This window comes from Hetaerina americana, unplaced genomic scaffold, assembly GCF_022747635.1.
Source record: "Hetaerina americana unplaced genomic scaffold, ioHetAmer1.1.p SCAF_3, whole genome shotgun sequence".
In the NCBI taxonomy this organism is placed as follows: Eukaryota; Metazoa; Arthropoda; class Insecta; order Odonata; family Calopterygidae; genus Hetaerina; species Hetaerina americana.
In genome coordinates, this window is record NW_027286874.1 from 48,800,773 (window position 1) to 48,823,211 (window position 22,439).

The following is a 22,439-nucleotide window of genomic DNA, read 5'->3' on the forward strand; positions in this document are numbered from 1 at the left end:
TGTTTATGATTTTTCAGTGCCATTAAGTCATATTCATTGTGCATATAATGCCTGACATTGACCTTAAATGCTTAGCAATTAAAACTAAAATATGGCTAGGGGAATTTATACCCCTTGTTTAGTAACTGATTGAAGAATTTTACTATGCATAAAAATATATAGTCGTTATGATTTTGACAAAATACATACAAAAACTCATAGTATTAGAGGTATAAAATATCAGAAGGTCCTCTCTTTCACATAAGATTAGGACTCACATTTTGGACATAAAAATGATCATTAAATATAAAAAATAAACATTGTCTTAGCTGATAACAATAGGAAATGGATAGAATGTAAGATATAACTATGAAAAGGTTCATATTTCTGAAGATCTCATCAGGTAATTATTAATCTAAAAAAAACTATTCTTTATGCCACCTCATATACATGGTTTTCTCTTACTATCTAATTGCTACAGTAAGAATTAAGATTAAAAGAGACTCTTCTTCGATTCATGTCATTTTTATTATGCTTTCATGGAATGTCTAGGGAGTGGCAATAAAAAAATTCCATCATTATACTCCCGACACTTTTAACTGACTATATTTTTTTTTAATTCCCATATGGAAAGTAATAACAGTACAACAAGTAGAAATTCATGTGGGATTCTTACCCTCAACTATAGGGCGACATATAATAAAAGATGTGAAAATATGTATAAATGCAAATTCCCAACAATTACGAAAATTGTTTTAGGATAATGGGTAGTAAAAAAATGAACCCATCACCTTAAATGAGAAGTTTGTTGATGTCCAAAAGTGTTTTCCTCATGTGAGGAAAACACTTTTGCTCATATGAGTTCATTTTCAATATTAATTAATTAATACACCTTACCATGAATTTTTACCTCATGTATCTCTTTTAATTTAATCTAATAATTATATAATGTAATTTAAGTTCTAAAATAATCCACTTGAGATAGGATTAGTTAACTTAAAATTCACATGAACCATTAATCTTGAGTCTCAATAGATTAACTAGGAATGTATACAATTAAATTAATGAAATTTTATAGTTTAAAACAGTTCCACGCGTGCACTAATCCTACACGTGTACTCATAACTTAGCACACTGATTTTTTCACCACACTTGTTTTAGTTTCATTAAATTAATGGAGCATTGAGATAATGCCTTTCTAATTATCTATCACATATAGTAACTCATTTAAATGTGTATTTTAGGCACATACAATACATAATACAAAGCGTGTACAAGACAAGTGGTAAAATTTGTGAGCAATAACTCAATTTATCAGTAATAATATCATCACATGAGCAAACTGAATTATAAATTCCATCTTGCAATTGGTGAAAGTGTAATATTTTAATGATCTACTCTAAGTGACTTCACTTTCTGTAGCTAGCATGAGGACTTGTGCTGATTGGGAGATAGCTGTCCTATAAGCTAAGTTTTCGTTGAAAACTGCAGAGCTTAATCCCTCTTCTAGTCATAAATAATATAATACCTGGGATGTGAATTTTGGTGGGTGTCCTTCTTCTCCTTCAGGGGCAGCACCCTCTTGTCTTCTCAAGGACTCTTCCAGATTTTGAATCTTTTCCAAACCAGCTGTTCCTTTTGGATGTTGTGTCTTCTCAATAAGGCTTTCTTTGGCTGAAGTGATAGGAAAAGTAATGCATGATGTAATTGTTTTTAAGGACACGCTACATATATATTTATAAGTGGTTGCTACAATTCTTGATTTATTAAGTCACCGTAACATTCCTAGTTTTTCAAGCCATACTTAAATGTTCACAAATAAAATTCCATAGAGAGCTAGTTGTCAGAGTGAAACTTTAGGCAATCCAATTATTTAATTTAGATTTGATGATATCAGAGCAGTTAAATAACTACATATTCACTCAATCACAATTTACTTTATGTCGACTCAATATAATGACAACCAAAAATATTCTCAATATTTATTTTACCACACATGCAAGTTGTATTATGCATTTACCAACAAGAATTTTTAAATCATCACATAAATTGTGTATTTTATGGTAATTTTACTGCCACAATCTCATAACAGCATAGTATTTCAATAATTTCTTGGACTTCACGTTTCCCAAATCCATAATTAATTTCCCCAGCCTTTTCAAGAATTAAATACTGTGGCTGGCTAAAATCAGAATGATAAGAGGTTACTGAAAGGGCCTGAGAAAGCATGATGTGACGGTAATCAAATCCAAAGATTAAAAATAAAGCAAAAAAATACAACCATTTCATAGAATGATCTAATAAACTCCTGGAATTTCTGTGGCAAAGCAGCAAATATAATGAGCCTTCAGCTATTCAGAATGATTAATACTTACTGACGCAGTAAATTGTTGTGGATGTAAAGGCTTCACCGGCTAGGTTATAGGCCTTGCATGTATACAAGCCTTGGTCTCGTTCATACACATCAGTCAAATCAAGGGTCACAAATCCAAAGTCACTGGTCATCTTGAATCTTGAGCCTATTATTTATATACACATGAAGGAAAATGTTATACACGTTCTATATAGAATAATACTAGTAAATGTAGACTTATTTTTTCAATTCAATTAAAAATATTTAGCAGGTTATTTTTAAATTCACATTTCTGTTTCATACAATGTAAGAAATCAGTCTAAATAACAAGAACAACAATAAAAAGCAAATGCATAGAGTGCTCATTTAAAAACAATGAAAATGATAAGTGAAAATACACAACCAAATTTCTCACCATGTTCCAGAGCCTTTCCATTGAAATACCATTCCACTTTAAGATTAGGATCTTCTTTTGGCTCAACCTGGCACTCCAAATGTAGAGGAGCAGCCTCATTTATTGAAAATTGGGCCTCTAATGGTACCACAAATTCTGGTTTAGGATAAGTAGCTTCCATTCCTGAAGGTTGCCTTTGATATTTCGACATATATGCTTCCTCAGCCTCTTGAATTTTCTCCAATCCTTCTCTTCCCTGAGGATGCTGGGTATCAAGATAAATATCAGTTTTACCTGAAAATGATTTGTATAAATAAATATCAGTTCTAAAGTGGTGCTGAAGTATCCTAAAAATGAAGGATGAGATTGTAAATAGAAGTAGAGCAGACGGATCTTTTACTGAAGCCTGTAATGAAGCATGTACCTGTGCAACGGAGACTTCCAGATGTTGAAGCCTGGCCTTTGGAATTTGTTGCCTTACACATATAAATTCCATTGTCTTCTGGATAGCAATGTGTAATATCTAGTGAAACATAGCTAAAATCATGGGTGGTCTTATAACGTGCTCCAGCAGGAAGTGGCTTTCCATTACAAAACCATTCTAAAAGAAGAGATAAACATGGGGATAAGATATGCCACAGCTTACAGTACTGATCAAATTTACAATTAGGTTTTTATGAAATTATAATTGTGTGCATTGCACACACATTTCAGTATAACATATGTATTAAGCTCACCAATTTTCAATGTGGGATCTTTGGATGGTTCCACATTGCATTCAAAATGAGCAGTTTCTCCTTCTTTCAGTTCTACATTATTTAGATGTGTGATAAAGACAGGGGATTCAAAAGTTGGCTCAGGGAAATCTGCACGATCACCATGAGGTCTTTCCAAGTCCTCGATTCGTTTGAGAGCCTCTGGATGAATAGCATTACCAAGTAGCCAATGACGATCTGAAAGATTTACAAACAAATATGGATTTACTTTGCGAATATGAACAAATGATTAATATATAACAAAATTTTGACAAGATAGGTTTAGTATAAAACATTACAAATTACAAATGAAGTTCCTTAAGTATTTTCTTGAATTTCCATACATGCAGTGAATACATACACTGCCAGTGAATAATAGAGCAAAATTATTTGGCAGTCCAAATTGCAACAGCTTTTTCTACTGCCAAGAGCTAGGCTCACATTATATTAAAAAATTCACATAATTATTAGAATATGCATTCAGGGCATGCACCATGTTTGCACTGAGGCTTACCTGCAACTTTAAGAGTGCATGTTGAAACTGCTTCTCCATAGAGGTTGGTAGCTTTGCAGGTGTAAATGGCTGAATCATCTGGCCTTAATCCACTAACATCAAATGTTACCAATCCAAAATCAAAAGTACTCCTTATACGTGTTCCTGAAGTTAAAAGATCAATGCATTACTTAATTTTAATGAAACTTCAGCATAGGATTTTTGCATTCAAAAAAGAACATAAGGTATACCTAGTATATTGGGATTGTAAACACTTAAATTTCATTTCTGCTCTAATAGCTTTTCTCATTTGTACATCATTTTCAAAACCTAAGATTATTAATACAAATGGAAGATAAAAATAAAATCTCTTACAAATATAATCATAATTTATAATGGAAATTAATCCCAAAAATTTAATATCCTTCTTTAAAAACTATCCTTGTCAAGATATCTTCATGGTTAGAATGTTCAGTGATTGTCCTTATGAAAAAAATAACCAAGCTCTGCTGTTTTCGCAGTTTTTGTTTGGGAAGCTGATTCCGACAAATCACTTTAAGGCACAAGAAAAAAGGCACACTTAGCAATGATTTAATTACAAATGGCACATTTTTTTAATCATTATCTTCCTAACTCCTGCACAGGTTTACAGATTTGTCAAACACTAGGAAATAAATGTGACATGATACACAAAGAGTACCTGTGGTCAACGTGACTCCATTTTTGAACCACTCGACTTTGAGGTGTGGATCAGCTCTTGGTTCAACTTGGGCCTCCAATCTCACATGTTGACCTTCAGTCAGGCCTTCTTGGTTAACTAAATGTGTTGTGAAGACAGGAGCCTGTTGAGGTGCTTCATCCATAAACTGCCTGGGTACTCTATTGGCCATTTCTGCCTCTTTGAGTTGGATTTTCTGCCAAGCATCCGGTTGAAGTGGTTCACCAGCAACAGCAGAGCGTTCTGTCAAAAAAGTAAGGAAATCAATTATTAATAAAATCATAATTTTCAATCACCTATTAAAACATGGAAAATGTAAGCTGTTTTCTCTCCTAATCTTGATTATTATTCATAACATTTGCTATCGATCATTATAAATTACAATAAAACATTGGCGCTGTTCATTTAGAATAGCCATGAAGAGTTATCCTTATTACTGATGGTTACTGATGCATCATAAATCACCATCAGTATTAACGGGAACTTGAAATAGCAAGTGATTTTTCAGATTGTAAGCTGCTTTTATAATTAGATTCTACCAGTTGCAAAAAATAATTTACAGGCCCATAGGACTTCTTTAACATTAATCAGATTTTAACACACTTAACAATAATATTAACCTGTATCTTTAACCAAATCATTATGGGGGAAATACTTTTACATACTATTAGAAATAAATACATACGCCCAATTTTAAGAGATGTGGATGTCACTGCTTCTCCAGCTTTGTTGATAGCTTTGCAAGTGTAAAGCCCAGCATCCTCGGGAACAAGTCCATTTATGTCCAATGTGACAAATCCAAAATCATGAGTGACATGGAATCGTGAACCTAGAATTAAAATAATCCACAAAGTTATTACTACATTCAATAGAATATAATCCATTTGATCTTTGCCTATGAAAAAGTTAAAGGTTATCAATAAAACTACATTAAAGGTGCATTGAATATTTGTGTCACTAAGCTGAATACAATTCCAGTACAATTAGCATATATTAAGGATACTACAAACTTCTAAAAAAAGAAGTCATTTTGAGAGTGTTCCTCACTGTTTTATATGAAAAATTTGAAATTAGACAATAATGCACGAATCACAGACTTACATGTGTCATTTATACTTATTATGCAGTAAACCCTTGCTAATATGGACCCGGAATATGGAAGCCTAACTAAAAGAATCCCAGGTTCCTTGATGAAGGTTTGGTAAACAAACAGTGTCTACACTTCAGTGAGATAATGCAGATTGCACCCATGAGTTAAAGAGTGTTGCCGTGGAAAAATACTGACAACCTTGAATTCTGAGGAGGATAATTAATTAGGCTCATGTACCTGGATAGAATTTAGCAAATGCATTGCTTTCCAGAGTTATCACATTGGACTGATTCAATGATCATTTTGCTCCTAAGTTATAATGTACTAAATCAATATTGTGGGAATACTAAAGGAAGGAGTACAAGTATTTTTGATTTTTGGCAACACCCCCCATCCAGACTGAAAACTTTTATAGTGAGGTTGGTAAGATTAGGTTCTTTGCCATGTTACTGAAAAATACCTTTATTATTTTAGATGATAGATCAAGGGGCACACAAAAAAGACATGGAATGGAATAATACCATTAAACTATCTACACAATAATGAAAATACTTTAAAAAGACTATAAATATAAATGAAGATCTGTAAGTTAAATCATTTTGAATTAAAAGAACAATTTTATTCTACATGAGCGAAGTTGATCAATAAACCTAATGCAATCTTACCTTAAAATTTTATCATATTTTTTATGATGCATTAATTAAATTAATGAGGAAAATGTTGATCAATAATTACTATCACAAGGCATTACATTATCATTCTGAAAGGTATCAAACATGCATTTAGTTAAATGAAACAAATTCATAGTTGATATTTATCATTTCTCATATGACATATTATGATTATTCGTAAAGAGCAAACTTATTCAGGTGCTAGACTTGCTGTTATCCTTCCCCCTGATGGGAAAATTGATATCCAACAAGTTGACAACTAGAATATATAAGATGCAATCAATCATAATCAAGGCTGCCCTAAAAATTGCAATTGGAATCTACTTATAACATAAATTAAGTGGAATTTGAAAGACAGCATGGATGCTCTAATGGTACCCAAATTAGAGAAAAAAGTCATATACCCAACACCATAGTTAAACCAACCACCAAAATATCCACCACCTTTATACAGGCATAAATCTTTTAATAATCAAATACCTGGTGGTTGTGTGTTCTGGAAATATCCAAATTTATCTGAAATCAAGATACACAATTTTACCTATTATAACAATGATTCACATTTAAGGATGAATTGATTCAGAATGTCTCACACCATGAAATTCCATTTATTAGAGAATATTTACAATTAATTTATATTTAAACTTGTTATCTGTTCCTGTTATGTTACATTTGTTACATAAATTCAGATATTAGGACAACATTGAGATGATAAATAAACTTTACCTATTTAAAGTTATTAACATTTTAAGGTAAGCAAACGGTATGTATGAATACGTAACACTGAAACAAATGGTTAGGTTCTGAATAACTTAAAAATAGATGACAAATGCCATTTAATTTTCTCAACTTCAAGTAGTGACATACTACCTTGATCAAAAAGTTCCCGGAATAACCACCGTGTGCCGCTCCCGTCGTTCCGATTTGAGTTCTGTTTTTTTTGTTAAATTGGTACATCTGTTGCTGATATTCCCTTTAAATCTTAGTGTCATAACTTGACATTTGCAAAAGTTACGTAGCCAAGAGTACATCTATCTCTGTGTGTGTTGGCGATTTTTTACAATTTCAGAAATGGATTTAAATTTGCAACAACGAACTTGTATTAAATTTTGCGTAAAAAACGGATTTAGTGGCGCACGGACGTTGGAAATGTTGGAAAAGTGTTTCGGCAACGATTCTCTAAAAAAAACGGTCGTTTACCAGTGGCACGAGCGGTTCAGAAGTGGTCGTGAGTCAATCGAAGATGATGAACGCAGTGGCAGACCATCGACATCGAAAGTCGGTGAAAAAATTGATAAAGTAAAAGAAATGTTGGTCAATAACCGCAAATTAACCATCAGAGAAATAGCGGAGGACTTGAACATTGCCTATGGATCCGCCCAAGACATTGTGGTTAATGATTTGGGTTTCCGTCGTGTAGCAGCAAAGTTGGTGCCAAAAGACCTCAATTTCATGCAAAAAAGAGACCGTGTTGACGTCGCAAAAGACATGATTTGCGAGGCTGAATCCGATCCCACATTCATCAAAAGGATCATTACTGGAGACGAGACGTGGGTTTATGAGTACGACACGCAATCCAGACATCAGGCAAGTAAAGTTTGGCGTTCACCAAATGAGCCGAGACCAAAAAAACCACGTCGTTTTCAGTCAAAAAAGAAGGCAATGCTGACGGTTTTCATGGATTACAACGGTGTAGTGCATCATGAATTTTTGCCAGAAGGCCAGACAGTAAACAAAGAGTATTATTTGGGCGTTAAGAGACGTTTGCGTGAAGCAATTCGCCAAAAGAGACCAGAAATGTGGGCAGAAAACTCGTGGATTTTGCACCATGATAACGCACCGTCGCACAGTGCTATCATTATTCGTAATTTTTTGACGAAAAATGCAACAAATACCATCCAAAAGCCACCGAATTCACCTGATTTGGCTCCCTGTGACTTCTTTCTGTTCAATCGAGTTAAAAAACCATTACGGGGAACGCGTTTTAGCAGCCGAGAGGAAGTAATGGAAAAATCGCAGGAAGCACTGATGGACATACCGAAAACCGAATATAAAAAATGTTTCGAGGATTGGATCAAGCGCTGGCATAAGTGTGTTGCAGTCGATGGGGATTACTTTGAAGGGGACAATATAGATTTAGATGAATAAACTTGTATTTTTAATTTTCTGAATAAATTCCGGGAAATTTTTGATCAAGGTAGTATTCAGGCAGGACCAAGTCGATCCAATCCCCAAGTTGTACAGTAAAAGAAATGAGCATGTTTATTAAGCACAGTAGCACATAGCAAAACGGCACAATTCAATTTCAAAGTGCATACTGCTGCAAAAGGGAGGAGATTATATTTTCCTTAGTACATGGAAAGTTAAGTATTACCTAAATATGACACTAGCCTCCATTATGTACTGGGAATAAGCATTTTTTAAATCTTAAACATCTATCATCTGAAAATATATATGTACATGGCAATATTACTGGCATATTAATAAATGTGCAAGATTTCAATGGGAAAATTGAGTTCTAGAACAAATAAACACTAGAGAAAAGGTTTTTGTTAAATAAATGAGATCAACCTTTAGTATGCCTGCCTGAAATCAGTAATAATCCAATCTTATTGACTATACACCATTTTTGAATTAATGAATTTGTAGCGAGATGGCATTGGGATATTAAATACAAAATTACCTATTATGTAAAGTAAAACCTAAACCTTATGTACCTCCATAAAATGAGAGCCTCAGAGTTATTCATGATGACCTAAGTAACATTCCAGAAGTACCTCAATATATACAAAAACTCCCTAAATGACTCTAGGTGGCTATTGAACTACTGTCAAGTGGATTTCGATCCTTGTGCCAGAAAAATTTTCCACCTCCCAAACACAAATTGAAACAAAAAAAATCAAAATCTGCTTTAAATGGAATATGTCAACTTAATAGATCATTGCAATATTTCAAAGTTTCAAGATCATATCTTGTCATTACAATTAAAAATTTCAAATTTTGACTAGCATAGAAGTGAAATGTGATTTCCTACGTGAAATGTGTCAAAAACTAACTTTTCAGAATACTTGCCAAAACCCCTCAATTTTTCAGATTTTTATGTTTTTTTGATGCAGGAGAACACCTTTCCCAACAAATAATGTAAATAAGATTTACTCCTGCATTCACAAGCCTAAATTAGCCATTTCTGTGTCCTTTGAATTTCATTAATTCAAGATATTACAGTTTAAAAAAATGAGGATAAATATTATATCAATAATATTTTGATTTTTTTAAACATATAATGCTAGGAACAAATATCAAAATCTTGCACATTCCTTAAAAAAATGTTGAAAGAGATAAGTTTTTCATTTACAACACACTTATCATTAGAAGTTACTGTTACAGAGTTATCAAGCAATAGGAGAAAAGTAACTAATGTCATCATAACAATTAATGTTTGAGTAAATTGTGGAAATATTAATTGTGTGGACAGATATTTCTATCAAAATTCAAATTAACAACAAAAGACAAAAGTAATGGGCTTAGTAGGGATAAAGTTAAAACACACCTATTATTTTGGAAATAAACCAAATATGTATGCCCGAAGAAATGCCACACAACTGGCACATTTCTGTTAAAACAACACTAACACACTCCTATTGGCAGCAAAGTTTGGCTTTGACAAGTTGACGTTCTCGACAATGGAAAAGAGAGTAAGAGGAATGAAGTGAAAATTCAATGCTTCAGGATGTACAGTACCCCAAAGAAATCACATTCCGACATATTAAGATACAATAAGATTTACCCTTTGCTTGCCTTTGACAAATGTAATCTACATCCCAAATTTATCATTCAAATGTTTATTGAAACAGAAAACGACCACTGCAAGTAGACGAAAAAGAAAATTCAAAACATAATGGATGCATACCAGAACATTTAAATAAATAAGCAAGATGGTAGTTCTTTCTATTGTGAAACAATTTTAAGGAGCATTTCCTATCGCAGATAATAAAGACCTAAGGTCATTTGCACTATTAGGGATAGGTGGGTGAAGGGTAGAATGAAAACTGATGTCGGTATTAGCCCACCACTAATGAAAGGTGCGGAGAGGTCCACAACTAAATGCTCCATCTAAGAGATTCAGTGTTCCATTTGAAGTGCTCTCTACACCTTCCAAGTAGGAAATGGGATACCACTGAAAAATTCTGCCACTCCTAGGAAATGAAGCTCAACTAAATGAAGGTATTGGCAGAGAATGAGCTGCTAAATCAAATGAGCTGCTAAACACCATTCCGAGGAATTGCTCAATTACATAATAATGAAAAATAGACCAACATGCCTAATCACAAAAAATCCTAACTGCCAGTTCCCCTAAAATATGCTCCTCCATAATCTCATCCCTGTTATTCCTTTATGTTCAAACTTGCAATGCAATCACACTTTTCTCGCAAAAATAATTAATTTTAAACAAATGTATTGACGTGAATTCTAAATAAAATTATTTTTAGAAGAAATCTCCCAATTCTCTAATTATTTCCGAAGTATATTTGCTTGGAAGAAAACTTCTGATGAATCCAACGTTACCCAGTCTTGTCACAGTTGTATAAATTTCTTCTTCTCCCTCTCTTCCCTGATATTATCCAGTCAAGCAGCGCCAACTTCATTAAATTTTAAACTTTTAGTCAATAGGATTCTGCCAGTGATGATTCATAAAGTTTAGCTCAAATCTATGCATAAAATATACCTGTATACGCTGATTATTTAATAGTATATTAATCATCAACAATTACAAGTTTTGAAGAAGCAGATATATCACAATATATCTTGCTTTGTTTTCAAACAACACTAAGACATGCATGTACTTTACAATAGTTATTACTGATAAATATAACATAAACAAAAACATGAATGTATTTTTAAAGGAGAAGTCATTGCAAAGCAATAACTCTAGAACTTACCCATCTTTAGTTCGACACCATTGACGAACCATTCTAAACGAAGGTCTGGATCTCCGACTGGAACCACTCTGCACTCAAAGTGAGCATTTTGGCCTTCGGGACATTCTGCAGGGCCAGTTAAAAGCTGAGTGAAGATAGGCTTTTCAAATACTCTATCTGCTTCTGGAGCTCGCTGAGGAGCGCGACCTTCTTCAAGTTGTTGTATCTTACGCATGCCTTCGGGATGCTGTGTCTCCAGCTGAATATCTGCTTTTGCTATAATAGAATTCAGAAGGGTTTATAGCAGTTTTTTTTCCATTCTGTTTTGTATGAATAATTATTTAAATTTCGCTCTATTCCATGAGCAGAAAAATTATTTATGGGACTGCACTGAGCTGCTCTTTGTTAAGTGACTTTTAAATATTTGAATAGAATCAATAATAAGCAATCCCTGCAGTAAAAACTGACTTCTATAAGGTATTACACTATACAGTTTTTTGTCATTTATTCTCACTTCTCATGATTTTATACTTATTTTCACAAATTATCTTCTTCTGCTCTATCCTAAAACAATTATTTAAGATGTGTGGTACATCTATTAAAATTGATTTATTAACGAATTTCACATGAAAATAATGGTGAACAATGGTAAGAAGTTTCAAGAATCAAAATTAGAAGGGAATATTACAAATAAAAACATGTTTAGCTAATAAGTAGTTCAACTGCCTTCCACCCTCACTTTTAGAAAATTTCTTTTGTAAAGTTCAAAACTCAATGCATCTTCAAGGTTAAGATTTTATCAGTCTACTTCTATAAGAAGTTTCTCAAGTTGTTAATCCACTTTTCTTTGTTTTTACCAAAAGAGGGTAATACACGTAGCAATTTAAAAGTGCATTATAGTAACAGCAGAATGAACTTGTAGTACAGTGGTTTTTCTGCGGTCAGATGAAATAATTGAGGGAAACAAAGCAGCTCTATTCAGATTTTCAGCTCCGTATGAGCTCAGGTACATTTACTTTTTTAATTTTATTTATTTATCGACTTGATTGGGCGAGATTCAGAATTATAGTTCCTTCTTTCACCTAACCCTTACTTTACAGACATTGCATTAAAGACAATTACATACAACCAAGCCCTGGATTGAGGAAAATCCACCTAGGTGGGAATTGAACCCGCGACCTCTGGGTTGGTAGGTGATGATGCTACCCTGCCACCACTGGGGCCAGCAAGATCATAATACATCCAACATCTATCCAAGCTACCATTAGGTTAGTCATTACAAATGTGTGGGCGATGAAATATTTGATCAATTAGAAATATGAAGAAATAGTATACAATTACTTTTTTCCAAACAAACTGCCATGAATTTAGGGAATTGGCATTTTTTACTAATAAGGTACGAGAGAAATTTAGACTAAATCAAGTATTACTTTTTATTTTCATTGAAGCAGTTGTTACGGCTTCACCCAAGGCATTTGAAGCTCTGCACATATAGACTCCCTCATCTTCACCTCGGACATGTGTGATGTCCAGTGAAACATATCCAAAGTCATGAGTCTTGGTAATTCTGGAGCCTGAAAGTTAAAAAGTAAAGAAAATATACACAATTTATAAAAATGAGACTTATCAATAGTAAAATAGTCACTTTTAGTAAGATGCATAGTGTACTCTCTTAAATTCATTACTAACTTCAAAGACTTAACACTATTAATATCAATTACATTTACATCAAAATACTCCTACAGTATAACTCTGTGGGTATATTATTATTAGTTATTAAAAAACACAAAAAAGGGTCATAAATATATAAAGGTACATAGAAGGGAGAGGTCATTTGGCATCTGAGTTTTCGAAGTTCTGGGCTTTTATACCAGTTTTTTATATGATTATTTCCTCTTCAGAGGGAAAATATTCATGCAAATTAAACTTCAGAAAGAAAATATGTACCCTCTATGCATGAAACCATGCAGGCATTCCAGAAATTAAAAGGAAAACTATTACAATTGGCACAATTTTTGGTGGCACTTGAATCCACAACTTATTTACATGATATGTTAATGATAAGTGTGATGCCCTGACACCCCATTAGTATCGCACAAATTATGACATAGATTTATACCACTATCAGTAGTAATATGACAATGTCAAGGTAATAGAATAATACTGAAGCAAGTGTACTACATTTACAACTATTTCAAGAGGATTAAAATTATATAAAATATAAAAAATTATCATTTTGATTTCATGGTCCTAAGGATTAAAGTAGATGGACAATCATCTTCTGCTGCATTTTTATAACATTTTTTCTATTTAAACCCATTCGTAACTGCATGTAGCCATCTAATTGATTTTAATAATACTCACCAATAAAAGTTTTTAAAAAATTTAAATAACTTTATTCTAAGATTGTATTGAAATTAATTTACAAATCAATAATTAAGGTCACTCTCCCAAATATTCATCATTAACACTACGTATATTTTCTGGGTTTGATTTGATTGGAATAAGGTCGCGATTCAATCAACTTGATAACACCATCACTGTTGCTCATTTTTATACGCATTATAACTCATTTTGAAAAATTTAAGAGAGAACAACCATATGCAGTAGCAGTAACCAATTATATTTCTTTGAAATTAAGCATTAAAATATCTGAAAATGAAGTTCCCCTTAATAATCTGAAAAATTGTTTTGACGACTCACTTGTCTCCAAGGGCTTTTCATTTCTGAACCATTCCACCTTAAGTGTTGGATCTCCAACAGGGATAAGGCGACACTCAAAGTGGGCGGTCTGCCCTTCAGCAATGGTGTCAATATTTTGTAAGGGCTGTGTGAAAACAGGTCGTTGGAATGTTTGCTGCTCAGGAACCTCTGGGCGCTTGTATGCAGCATGATCCTCCAATTGACGAATCTTCTCAAGACCTTCTGGACGTGCAGACTCAATGATGACACCACTTTTACCTGCACATCAATCAATACAATTTCATGTTAAAGAGGAGTTTAAAGGGTAAAATATGAATATAATATACAGTATAAAATTTGGAAAATACTTAGACAAGATCAAATTAATTTCTTTATCAAATTAAATATTGAGCCTAAACTAAATTGCAATTTTTACCCAGGAATCAATGTTATCACATACACAAGAAATAACAGTCTCAATATTTTTAAATATTTTCCGATACATACTGTAAATGTTAAAATACAAAACTTAATAATCGCTTCTACTTTGAATCCCAATTGTACTAGATGAGACTTACGTTGTTCCCACACTAACCTTTGACTTGCAAGTTGATTGTAGATGTGCACTGTCCCAGAGCATTAATAGCTTTAGCAGTATACTCTCCAGCATCCTCTGGTACACAGTGGCCAATATCAAGAGCCAAATATCCAAAGTCAAATGTAATGTGAAACCTTGAGGCAGATGGAAGAGGTTTGCCATTGTGGTAGAACTCAATGCGTAGATTAGGATCATGTATAGGCTCAACCTGTGCTTCAAAGTGTGCTGTCTGTCCTTCCAAAAGTTCATTTGTTCCCTGAAATTTTTAAATACAAAATCATTAAAACACAAAAGGGAATCCTCACATAGACTTTAGACTACAAATATAAAATTTTAAAAATCAAGAGAATAAATTCTGGTAATTATTAATTTACCCTCAACTGTGTGACAAATCTGGGAGGTGTGACTGGAACTTCTTCAACTTCAAGGCGAGTTGGTTTACCCTGGGATTCCAAATCTCTTATCTTCTCCAAGCCTTCAGGGTGTTGTGAGTCAAGATATATGCTACGGCGAGCTGCACGGAAAGAAATAATTTTCTCAATTAAAGCTAATGGAAGTATACCTAAAAGATTTTAGCAAAAATAATTTAACGACACTTAAAAGAACACATTTTCCAGTGCAAAAAATCCTTAATTCAAAATTAATACATAAAGATCAGCCTTCTAAATGTACACAAAACTGTTATAAAACTGATTGTTCTCATGACTGGATAAAACCCAAACGGAAAAAATAATAATTTAAAATAGCAATCCCATTTGCCATCAAAAACTTTATCATAGTTTAGCACTCATTAATTATTATATGTAACTCATGACTTAGGAGAATGAGACCATTATATCCTTAACACATGAGAAATAACTCATAAATGCAGAACTTTTGAAGAGCTATGAATATACACCAACAGAACTTTTCTCTTTTGAAACATTTACTAGTGTGGATGCAATTTTATTAATGTCATGGAACTAATAGGCCATCTGCAACACTTCCCATACACATAGTTAAGATATTTCATTTGAGAATATACCAAAATACATAAATCAAAAGAGGTTTTTATTTAATAAATTTAAATTTTGCACTGAAAGTATTTTATTTAAGATTTTTTACTTTAAATGCAAATCATGCAATTTATATTTACTCATTAGGTTCATATATATGTAATGAGATATCTCATCACATGTTAATCACAAACAAATGGTATTAGCACAAACAATTTCATCTTGGGAATCCTATTCATTAATTAGCAGCCCACTATAAATCACATTTTCTGTTACCTGCCCTAATGTAAAAGGTACTTCTCATCTGAATCTGGTTAGCACATATTTTCATTTGAAAAGAAGGGATTATATATATTTTTATTATCATTGTGGGTCTAAGGAAGCTGAGTTAAATCATGTGTACTATAATATTACCAACCTGAGCACTTGATAGTACATGTGTTAACAGCTTCTCCCACTCTGTTGGTAGCCTTGCACATGTAAGTACCAGAATCCTCGGCATATGTATATAAAACATCAAGAGCAACATATCCAAAATCATGGGTTGTACGGAAGCGATGGCCAGTTTTGATAGCAACACCATTAACAAACCACTCAATTCGAAGATTAGGATCATTGATGGGCTCAACCCTGCACTCAAGATGTGCATGTTCACCTTCTCTTAAATTTTCAAGGCTGTAATATAAAAAAACCAAGATATCAAATAAGTATTGGACATGCAAGAAATAAGTTATTCAAAGAGTTCACTTAGTAAGAGTATACAAAAATGCATATGCAAAACAGAATGGCATCAATTTTTACCTATTTAGAGGTGTGATAAATACTGGCTTTTGTTCTTGAGGCTGCACATCTTCTTTAGCTGGTCTTTCATATGACTCAAGATCACGAATTTTCTTCAGACGTTGTTCATCCATAGTATCCAAGTACAAACCAGATTTGGCTGTGAAACGCAATTATTTTCATAAGGGACTCAGTGAGAATCTAATTCTTAATTCAGATTAGAGATATAATAAAAAAATTGTAAATAAAAAACATGACAATAAATCTAGACCATTTTCTTTCTATTAAACGATTGTTATTCAACATCACAAAAAATACAATTTTGTAAGATTGGTCACACTTGAGGGAAATTTTAGCATCATTTCAATTATTTACTTGTGAACTGGCTTATAGTAGATTAGTATAGAAACACAGATATTAATGACCAAATTTAGCAAAGAATCAAGAACCCATTTGCTGCATCCAAACTTGTAACCACCACCATGACTGCCAAGATTTATAGGCATGTCGGAGAAGGACAATAACCCAGTTTTTTTAGAGGTAGCATTAAAATGATTGTCAAGATTGACAGTTTTAAAGATAGCAATCACATGAACTTCTAAAGGAGAATACACTACACATGGTGTTCAATGAGCACAAGAAAGGATATTTAGGAAATAAAATTTTATTAAATGATAGCCCACAATACAGAAGAGAATAGAGTAAACAAAATATACAAAGATAATCCAAATGGTGTCTTCCTATGAACATCATTCAAATATATTTTATGAATAAGCACAGAAATTGCTAGAGGCTACAAGCCAGGACTAAAATCCAGCAAATAAACTTATTATGCTATGGCAGGTCATTGTTAGTGGTGCAAGGGACATAAATTGCAAATAGTTACTGTGTTAAAGAAATGATTCTCTTCATAATTGCTATTCTAGTGTTGAAAAAATACTTGTAAATAATTATTACATGAGCTAAAAAGATTGAAAATGAGAGATATGCCATAAGCATCTATATGCCACTTTTAGGAATTACAGTACTATAAAATCCCTAAATTACAGCATTACAAGATAATTAGCTACAACATACTCCAAATTTGAGGATTCCCTAGCCTACAACCATTGCGAACAAATTTTTTGTTACCTGCCTTCAGTTTCATAACTGTGAAATATCTGAAGATCAATAGAGGATTCACGCAACTCTAGTTTGATTTTCATTTTATTAGCTGTACAATACTTTGCCTCCTATTAAGCATTAGCTCTAAAGCGTATTCTAATGATATTCTTAGTTAAGATATAAATGTAAATGAACCAATCAGCTTCTAATAGTTGTCAGTAATTATTTTTCGCTAAAGGATAAATTCTAAGCTACATTTATTTGTAAATATACATTTTTATCTTCAGGTTAATGGACAAACTTTCTGGGATGGGCACACATCACACCTAAGTGAATTGTAAATGTGGATGAAAAATTATGGAGAAGCACTTAAAATTCAAACTGATAACACAAAAAAGCACATTCTTCCAAGTATGCACCTATTATTTTTTCCCTTTATCTTATTATAATGCTATCCTAATTATAAAGCTCAGAGACATTTTGGACTACATGAACTGACTAGAACATAAGCTATTATCAGTTCCTGACATTTGATACTCTCACCAGCTCAATAGTCGGGCATAGTCTCCAAAATTCTTCCTGAATGCCTTGAACTTGTTACCCTCTCCAGTAAATAATTATTTACCCTCTATATGATAGCCTAATTATTTCTACCATTAAACACAACTGACTTTCTGGAATTTACTGAATTTTACTATAATCATTACATTGTCATGATGCTAAATATTTCCAAGGGCACTAAATCTAATAATAATTTAAAATGACTAGTATGAATTAATTATCACATTAAAATAATATTCTTTCCGCTAAATTTTACAAAATGATGGAAATAATATTGCCATGCATACTGCTATCAACCCCTACCCTAATGTTTGAATTTCACATGCCATTGGGCTTAGTATTGGGTAATCTCTACCATCACCTACCAAACAGACCTTTGGGTTGGGTTGGCTACTGCGTATATGGTTTTTTACTATGTATGTTAAAAGTATTTCATGCAAACAGAGGATTAATGTTCAAGTATTCACGAGTATATACACTCGTAAGTAGTTTTAAAATGACACAATCATGCATGCTGTTTAAGGTCAGTAAATAAAGTATAATTTCATCATAGCTGTTAGGAACTACGTTGTCTGTGCACAATAATCTGTTCTTGTTCAAAAGTTAATTATAGGGATCACCATATACTGTTTTATTGATTATAATATTTTTTTTGGTTTCTTCATGCGAGGTGACAGCCAAGTTTCCATAATGAGAAGAAGAAATTTTATATGCTCCACAAGCAGAGGAACCCATCTTGAAATATTCAAAAAAGTTTTCTCCATAGATTCTTACAGCCCTTTCGAATTTACCTTCAACCTTAACAGAGCATGTGGTTACAGCTTCCCCAGCAGCATTCCTTGCCCGACACATATAAGTCCCAGAATCTTCAGCATAAGCATACAAAATATCAAGTGCCACATAGCCAAAATCATATGTTGTCTTGAAGCGATGACCTAAAATTTGAAATAAATTTAGTATATAGAATATGACCACTATTTTATTATGCCAGTTAAATACAATGCCTTTCTGGAGTGCAACAAGAACTAATGCTACTCATGAAAAATAAATCATTAAAAATAAATGATTTTTTCCCTCTGTAATTGTACATTTTGTATTAACATTTTATGTACATGCCAACTGAGTTTTCAGGACTATGATTTTCACATCATTTTTTTCAATATTTAAACATTCATTCAATTGAATTTATTGAAGTATCAACTGATATGTGAAGAAAATTGAGTATAATTATTCCTTGTGATGAAATTCAAGGAAAATTTAAAAAATTACATTAAGACTTCTATTAAACTTAAAATACCAATCTACAAGATGATGCTTACCCTGTGGTATTGGACGCCCATTACAGAACCATTCTACTCGCATTGTGGGATCATTCACTGGTGTAAGGGTTGCTTCCAAGTGGGCTGCTTGCCCTTCCACCAAATTCTCAAGATTTTTCAAGGGACGTCCAAATTGAGGTTTTTCCATGATGCTAGGTTCTTCTTGGACTCCTTTACGGAATCGGGATTCATCCTCCAAATATTGAATCTTCTGCAATGCCCCCTCATGCTGGGTTTCAGATATGATCGATGAGCGACCTATTGAAATAATACATAATGTTGAGACTTCTACAGAAACCTCATTTGGTTCTAATTTTTCAAAGTCACTTGCACTGGTTCATTTATTATCCATGTCAACATTAGAAGCCTAAATTCTACAAGCTAGAAACATATCATTCAAGAAAATATTTGAAAAATTGACACGTGACAACTAGCATGCCTTTAAAGACCAAGTTAATAGTAAGGTGCTATTAGAAAAAAGATTCAAAAAGATCAATCAGGTATCAAAAGGATGGAAACTATTTTACACTTATTGCTGTCCTCAATAGCCCAGACTTAATTAAGCTTTATAAAAGCTATGCATAGGAATATTTCAGGGAAATTTGAAAGTGATTTAATTGATACCCCGTAAAAAGTTTTTCATTTTACCTGCATGGTCATGCATGTGAAAATCCAACATTTTCTGAAGGCAGGTGATTCTAATTTAGCAATCAGGCACCATTACTTGGGTCATTAAAGGCTGAGGAATGGTGAATTTTGAGCAACATTAGAATATAACTATTCCTTACAAAGCAATAGTATTTTGGTTACTGGATAAAAATGTTTCTAGTCATTAATTGAATGATTTTTTTATACTTACACTTGACTTTGATCTCAATAGTAGATGTGGCACTACCAATTCTGTTGGTAGCTTTGCATGTGTATTGTCCAGCATCTTCACCATATACAGTAAGAATGTCCAAAGCAGCAAACCCAAAATCATATGTTGTTCTAAATCTGTGTCCTGTAAAAAGGAATATGATATGATGTAAAAAGCATATCATAACATATAGCCACTGATGAATTTGTACAAAAATTGCACTGCTTCATAATTTTTTCAAAGTAAATAATTCCAAATTCATTAATTAGCATTCACTGAAATCAAGATTTCATGGTATTCTTTCAACCAAAACCTTTCCCAACGAAATACTGTAATATGTGCACATAAATGAAATTTTCCAATTCATATTTTCATTACTAACATTAGGATTTATAACTGAATAAATTAATTAAATACCAAATATTTACAGTAAATAATTTTCAAAAATTTTATTTAATTAACCAAGGTCTTTCATTCATTGCTTTTCTAATTTTAGTGATTGGTTCAATTAAAGCTTTTGTCAGTGCATGAATATTTATGCTCAAATATGAATGTTTTTATTAACTAGCATCCACTTTTTACGATTTACATATCAAATCCTACTTACCCTGTTGAAGTGGTTTAGAATTGTGAAACCATTCCACTTTCAAGTTTGCATCTGGATAAGGCTCAATGCGGCATTCAAAGTGAGCACTTTGAGTCTCAGTTAGTTCATGAGGACCATTCAACTGGGTCACAAAACGTGGAGCTTGTGTGACAACAACCTCTTCTTCTTCACGTCGATGATATTTGGAGGAATCCTCTAGCTGCTGAAGTTTCTGCAATGCACCTTCATGTTGGCTTTCTAGCAGCAAAGATGCCTTGGCTGTAGAAGATGCAAGAGGTCAATCCAAGGTGATTTTATATTGACGCAGGTGACTAATAGGTTTTAATTAAACATCCAATTCCTATAGCATTTCATAGTTACCACAATGACTAAAATTTAAGACCAACAAAAAGTAACATATTATTGTGTTGAAAGTTATAAAACAATAATGTTCTTGATTTGATTTTCAGAAAACTAAATGCCTTATGGAATTTGAATTGTGATCTTCAATGAAAAGGCTCCATAAACAATGCAACAATATCAGAGTGCAAAAATTATTTGCCTTGACTGGGTTTGATTCCCTGTCAAGGTGAATGATTTTTACACTCTTTATTGCATTGTAATGCACATTTAGCGGATGACTATGTTTAAAGTTACTATCATGGCATCTCCCACAGTCTTTTAGAATAGGCTCCATGAATAAAAACCTAAACAAGGTATCAACTTACATTGCACCACCAATGTAGAAGAAGTCACAGCTTGTCCTAAATCGTTAACTGCCCGGCAAGTATAAGTCCCGGAATCTTCTGGATATACATATTTCATATTCAGAGCCACATAACCAAAATCATGCATTGTGGTGACACGGTTTGCTGTAAATAAATTTTCATTCATTGATCAGTAATAGAAAACAGTAACTGGAAATACTGTTACACAAATACACCTAATGGTCGAAAACCTACAAGCTTCTATGGGCACTCCATTGCGCAGCCATTCTACTCTCAACTTTGGATCTCCAACAGGAATTAGTCGAGCTTCAAAGTGAGCAGCTTGGTTTTCTGCCACTCTTAAGTCACGCATTGGTAGTGTGAAAACAGGTGCCTGTGATATTACAGAATCCTCCTGGACATGTCTTTGGTGTCTGGATGAATCCTCAAGATGAGTGATGTGGCTAAGGGCCGCCTCATTATGTGTATCTAGGTATATTGATTTCTTAGCTGAAATTACATGAAAATAAATGTAGCAATAAGGTAAAGACTAGGAAAAGGAATTACTAATTTCCACTTACAAACTGAAAACTGAAAATGCTTGCTTCTCATAGACATGTTACTCACATTGGACAACTAGGTTTCCAGATGTCACAGCTTGTCCAATTGCATTTTTAGCTCTGCATGTATAGGTCCCTGAATCTTCAGGGTAACAATACATGATATCTAAGGCTACAAATCCAAAGTTATTCGTTTCAGTAAACCTTGATCCTGTAAAAGAAGATACCCAAAGATTGGAAAAAATGTCAACAGAGCAAGTTACAGCATCTGATGAAAATCTTCTGAATATCCTTTTTTCATGCCAATACTTATACA

The 22,439-nt window shown here is 33.1% G+C and overlaps 1 protein-coding gene across 8 annotated transcripts in view; it reads right to left on the bottom strand.

The window, feature by feature from the left end:
- sls (sallimus) overlaps positions 1-22,439 on the bottom strand; it is a 249,950-nt gene that overhangs the window by 169,047 nt on the left and 58,464 nt on the right. For all 8 annotated transcript variants that reach the window (XM_071587293.1, XM_071587296.1, XM_071587295.1 and 5 more), the window contains 22 exons: positions 22,191-22,334; positions 21,819-22,073; positions 21,585-21,728; positions 20,878-21,135; positions 20,271-20,414; positions 19,412-19,669; positions 18,884-19,027; positions 16,449-16,587; positions 16,066-16,322; positions 15,027-15,166; positions 14,650-14,908; positions 14,076-14,333; positions 12,803-12,946; positions 11,394-11,648; positions 5,378-5,521; positions 4,675-4,935; positions 3,996-4,139; positions 3,464-3,679; positions 3,151-3,327; positions 2,748-3,020; positions 2,355-2,498; positions 1,508-1,653 (listed from right to left, as the gene is read on the bottom strand). In XM_071587293.1, the coding sequence (XP_071443394.1) occupies positions 1,508-1,653; positions 2,355-2,498; positions 2,748-3,020; positions 3,151-3,327; positions 3,464-3,679; positions 3,996-4,139; positions 4,675-4,935; positions 5,378-5,521; positions 11,394-11,648; positions 12,803-12,946; positions 14,076-14,333; positions 14,650-14,908; positions 15,027-15,166; positions 16,066-16,322; positions 16,449-16,587; positions 18,884-19,027; positions 19,412-19,669; positions 20,271-20,414; positions 20,878-21,135; positions 21,585-21,728; positions 21,819-22,073; positions 22,191-22,334 (4,304 nt within the window). The remainder of the gene's footprint in view (positions 1-1,507; positions 1,654-2,354; positions 2,499-2,747; positions 3,021-3,150; positions 3,328-3,463; positions 3,680-3,995; positions 4,140-4,674; positions 4,936-5,377; positions 5,522-11,393; positions 11,649-12,802; positions 12,947-14,075; positions 14,334-14,649; positions 14,909-15,026; positions 15,167-16,065; positions 16,323-16,448; positions 16,588-18,883; positions 19,028-19,411; positions 19,670-20,270; positions 20,415-20,877; positions 21,136-21,584; positions 21,729-21,818; positions 22,074-22,190; positions 22,335-22,439) is intronic.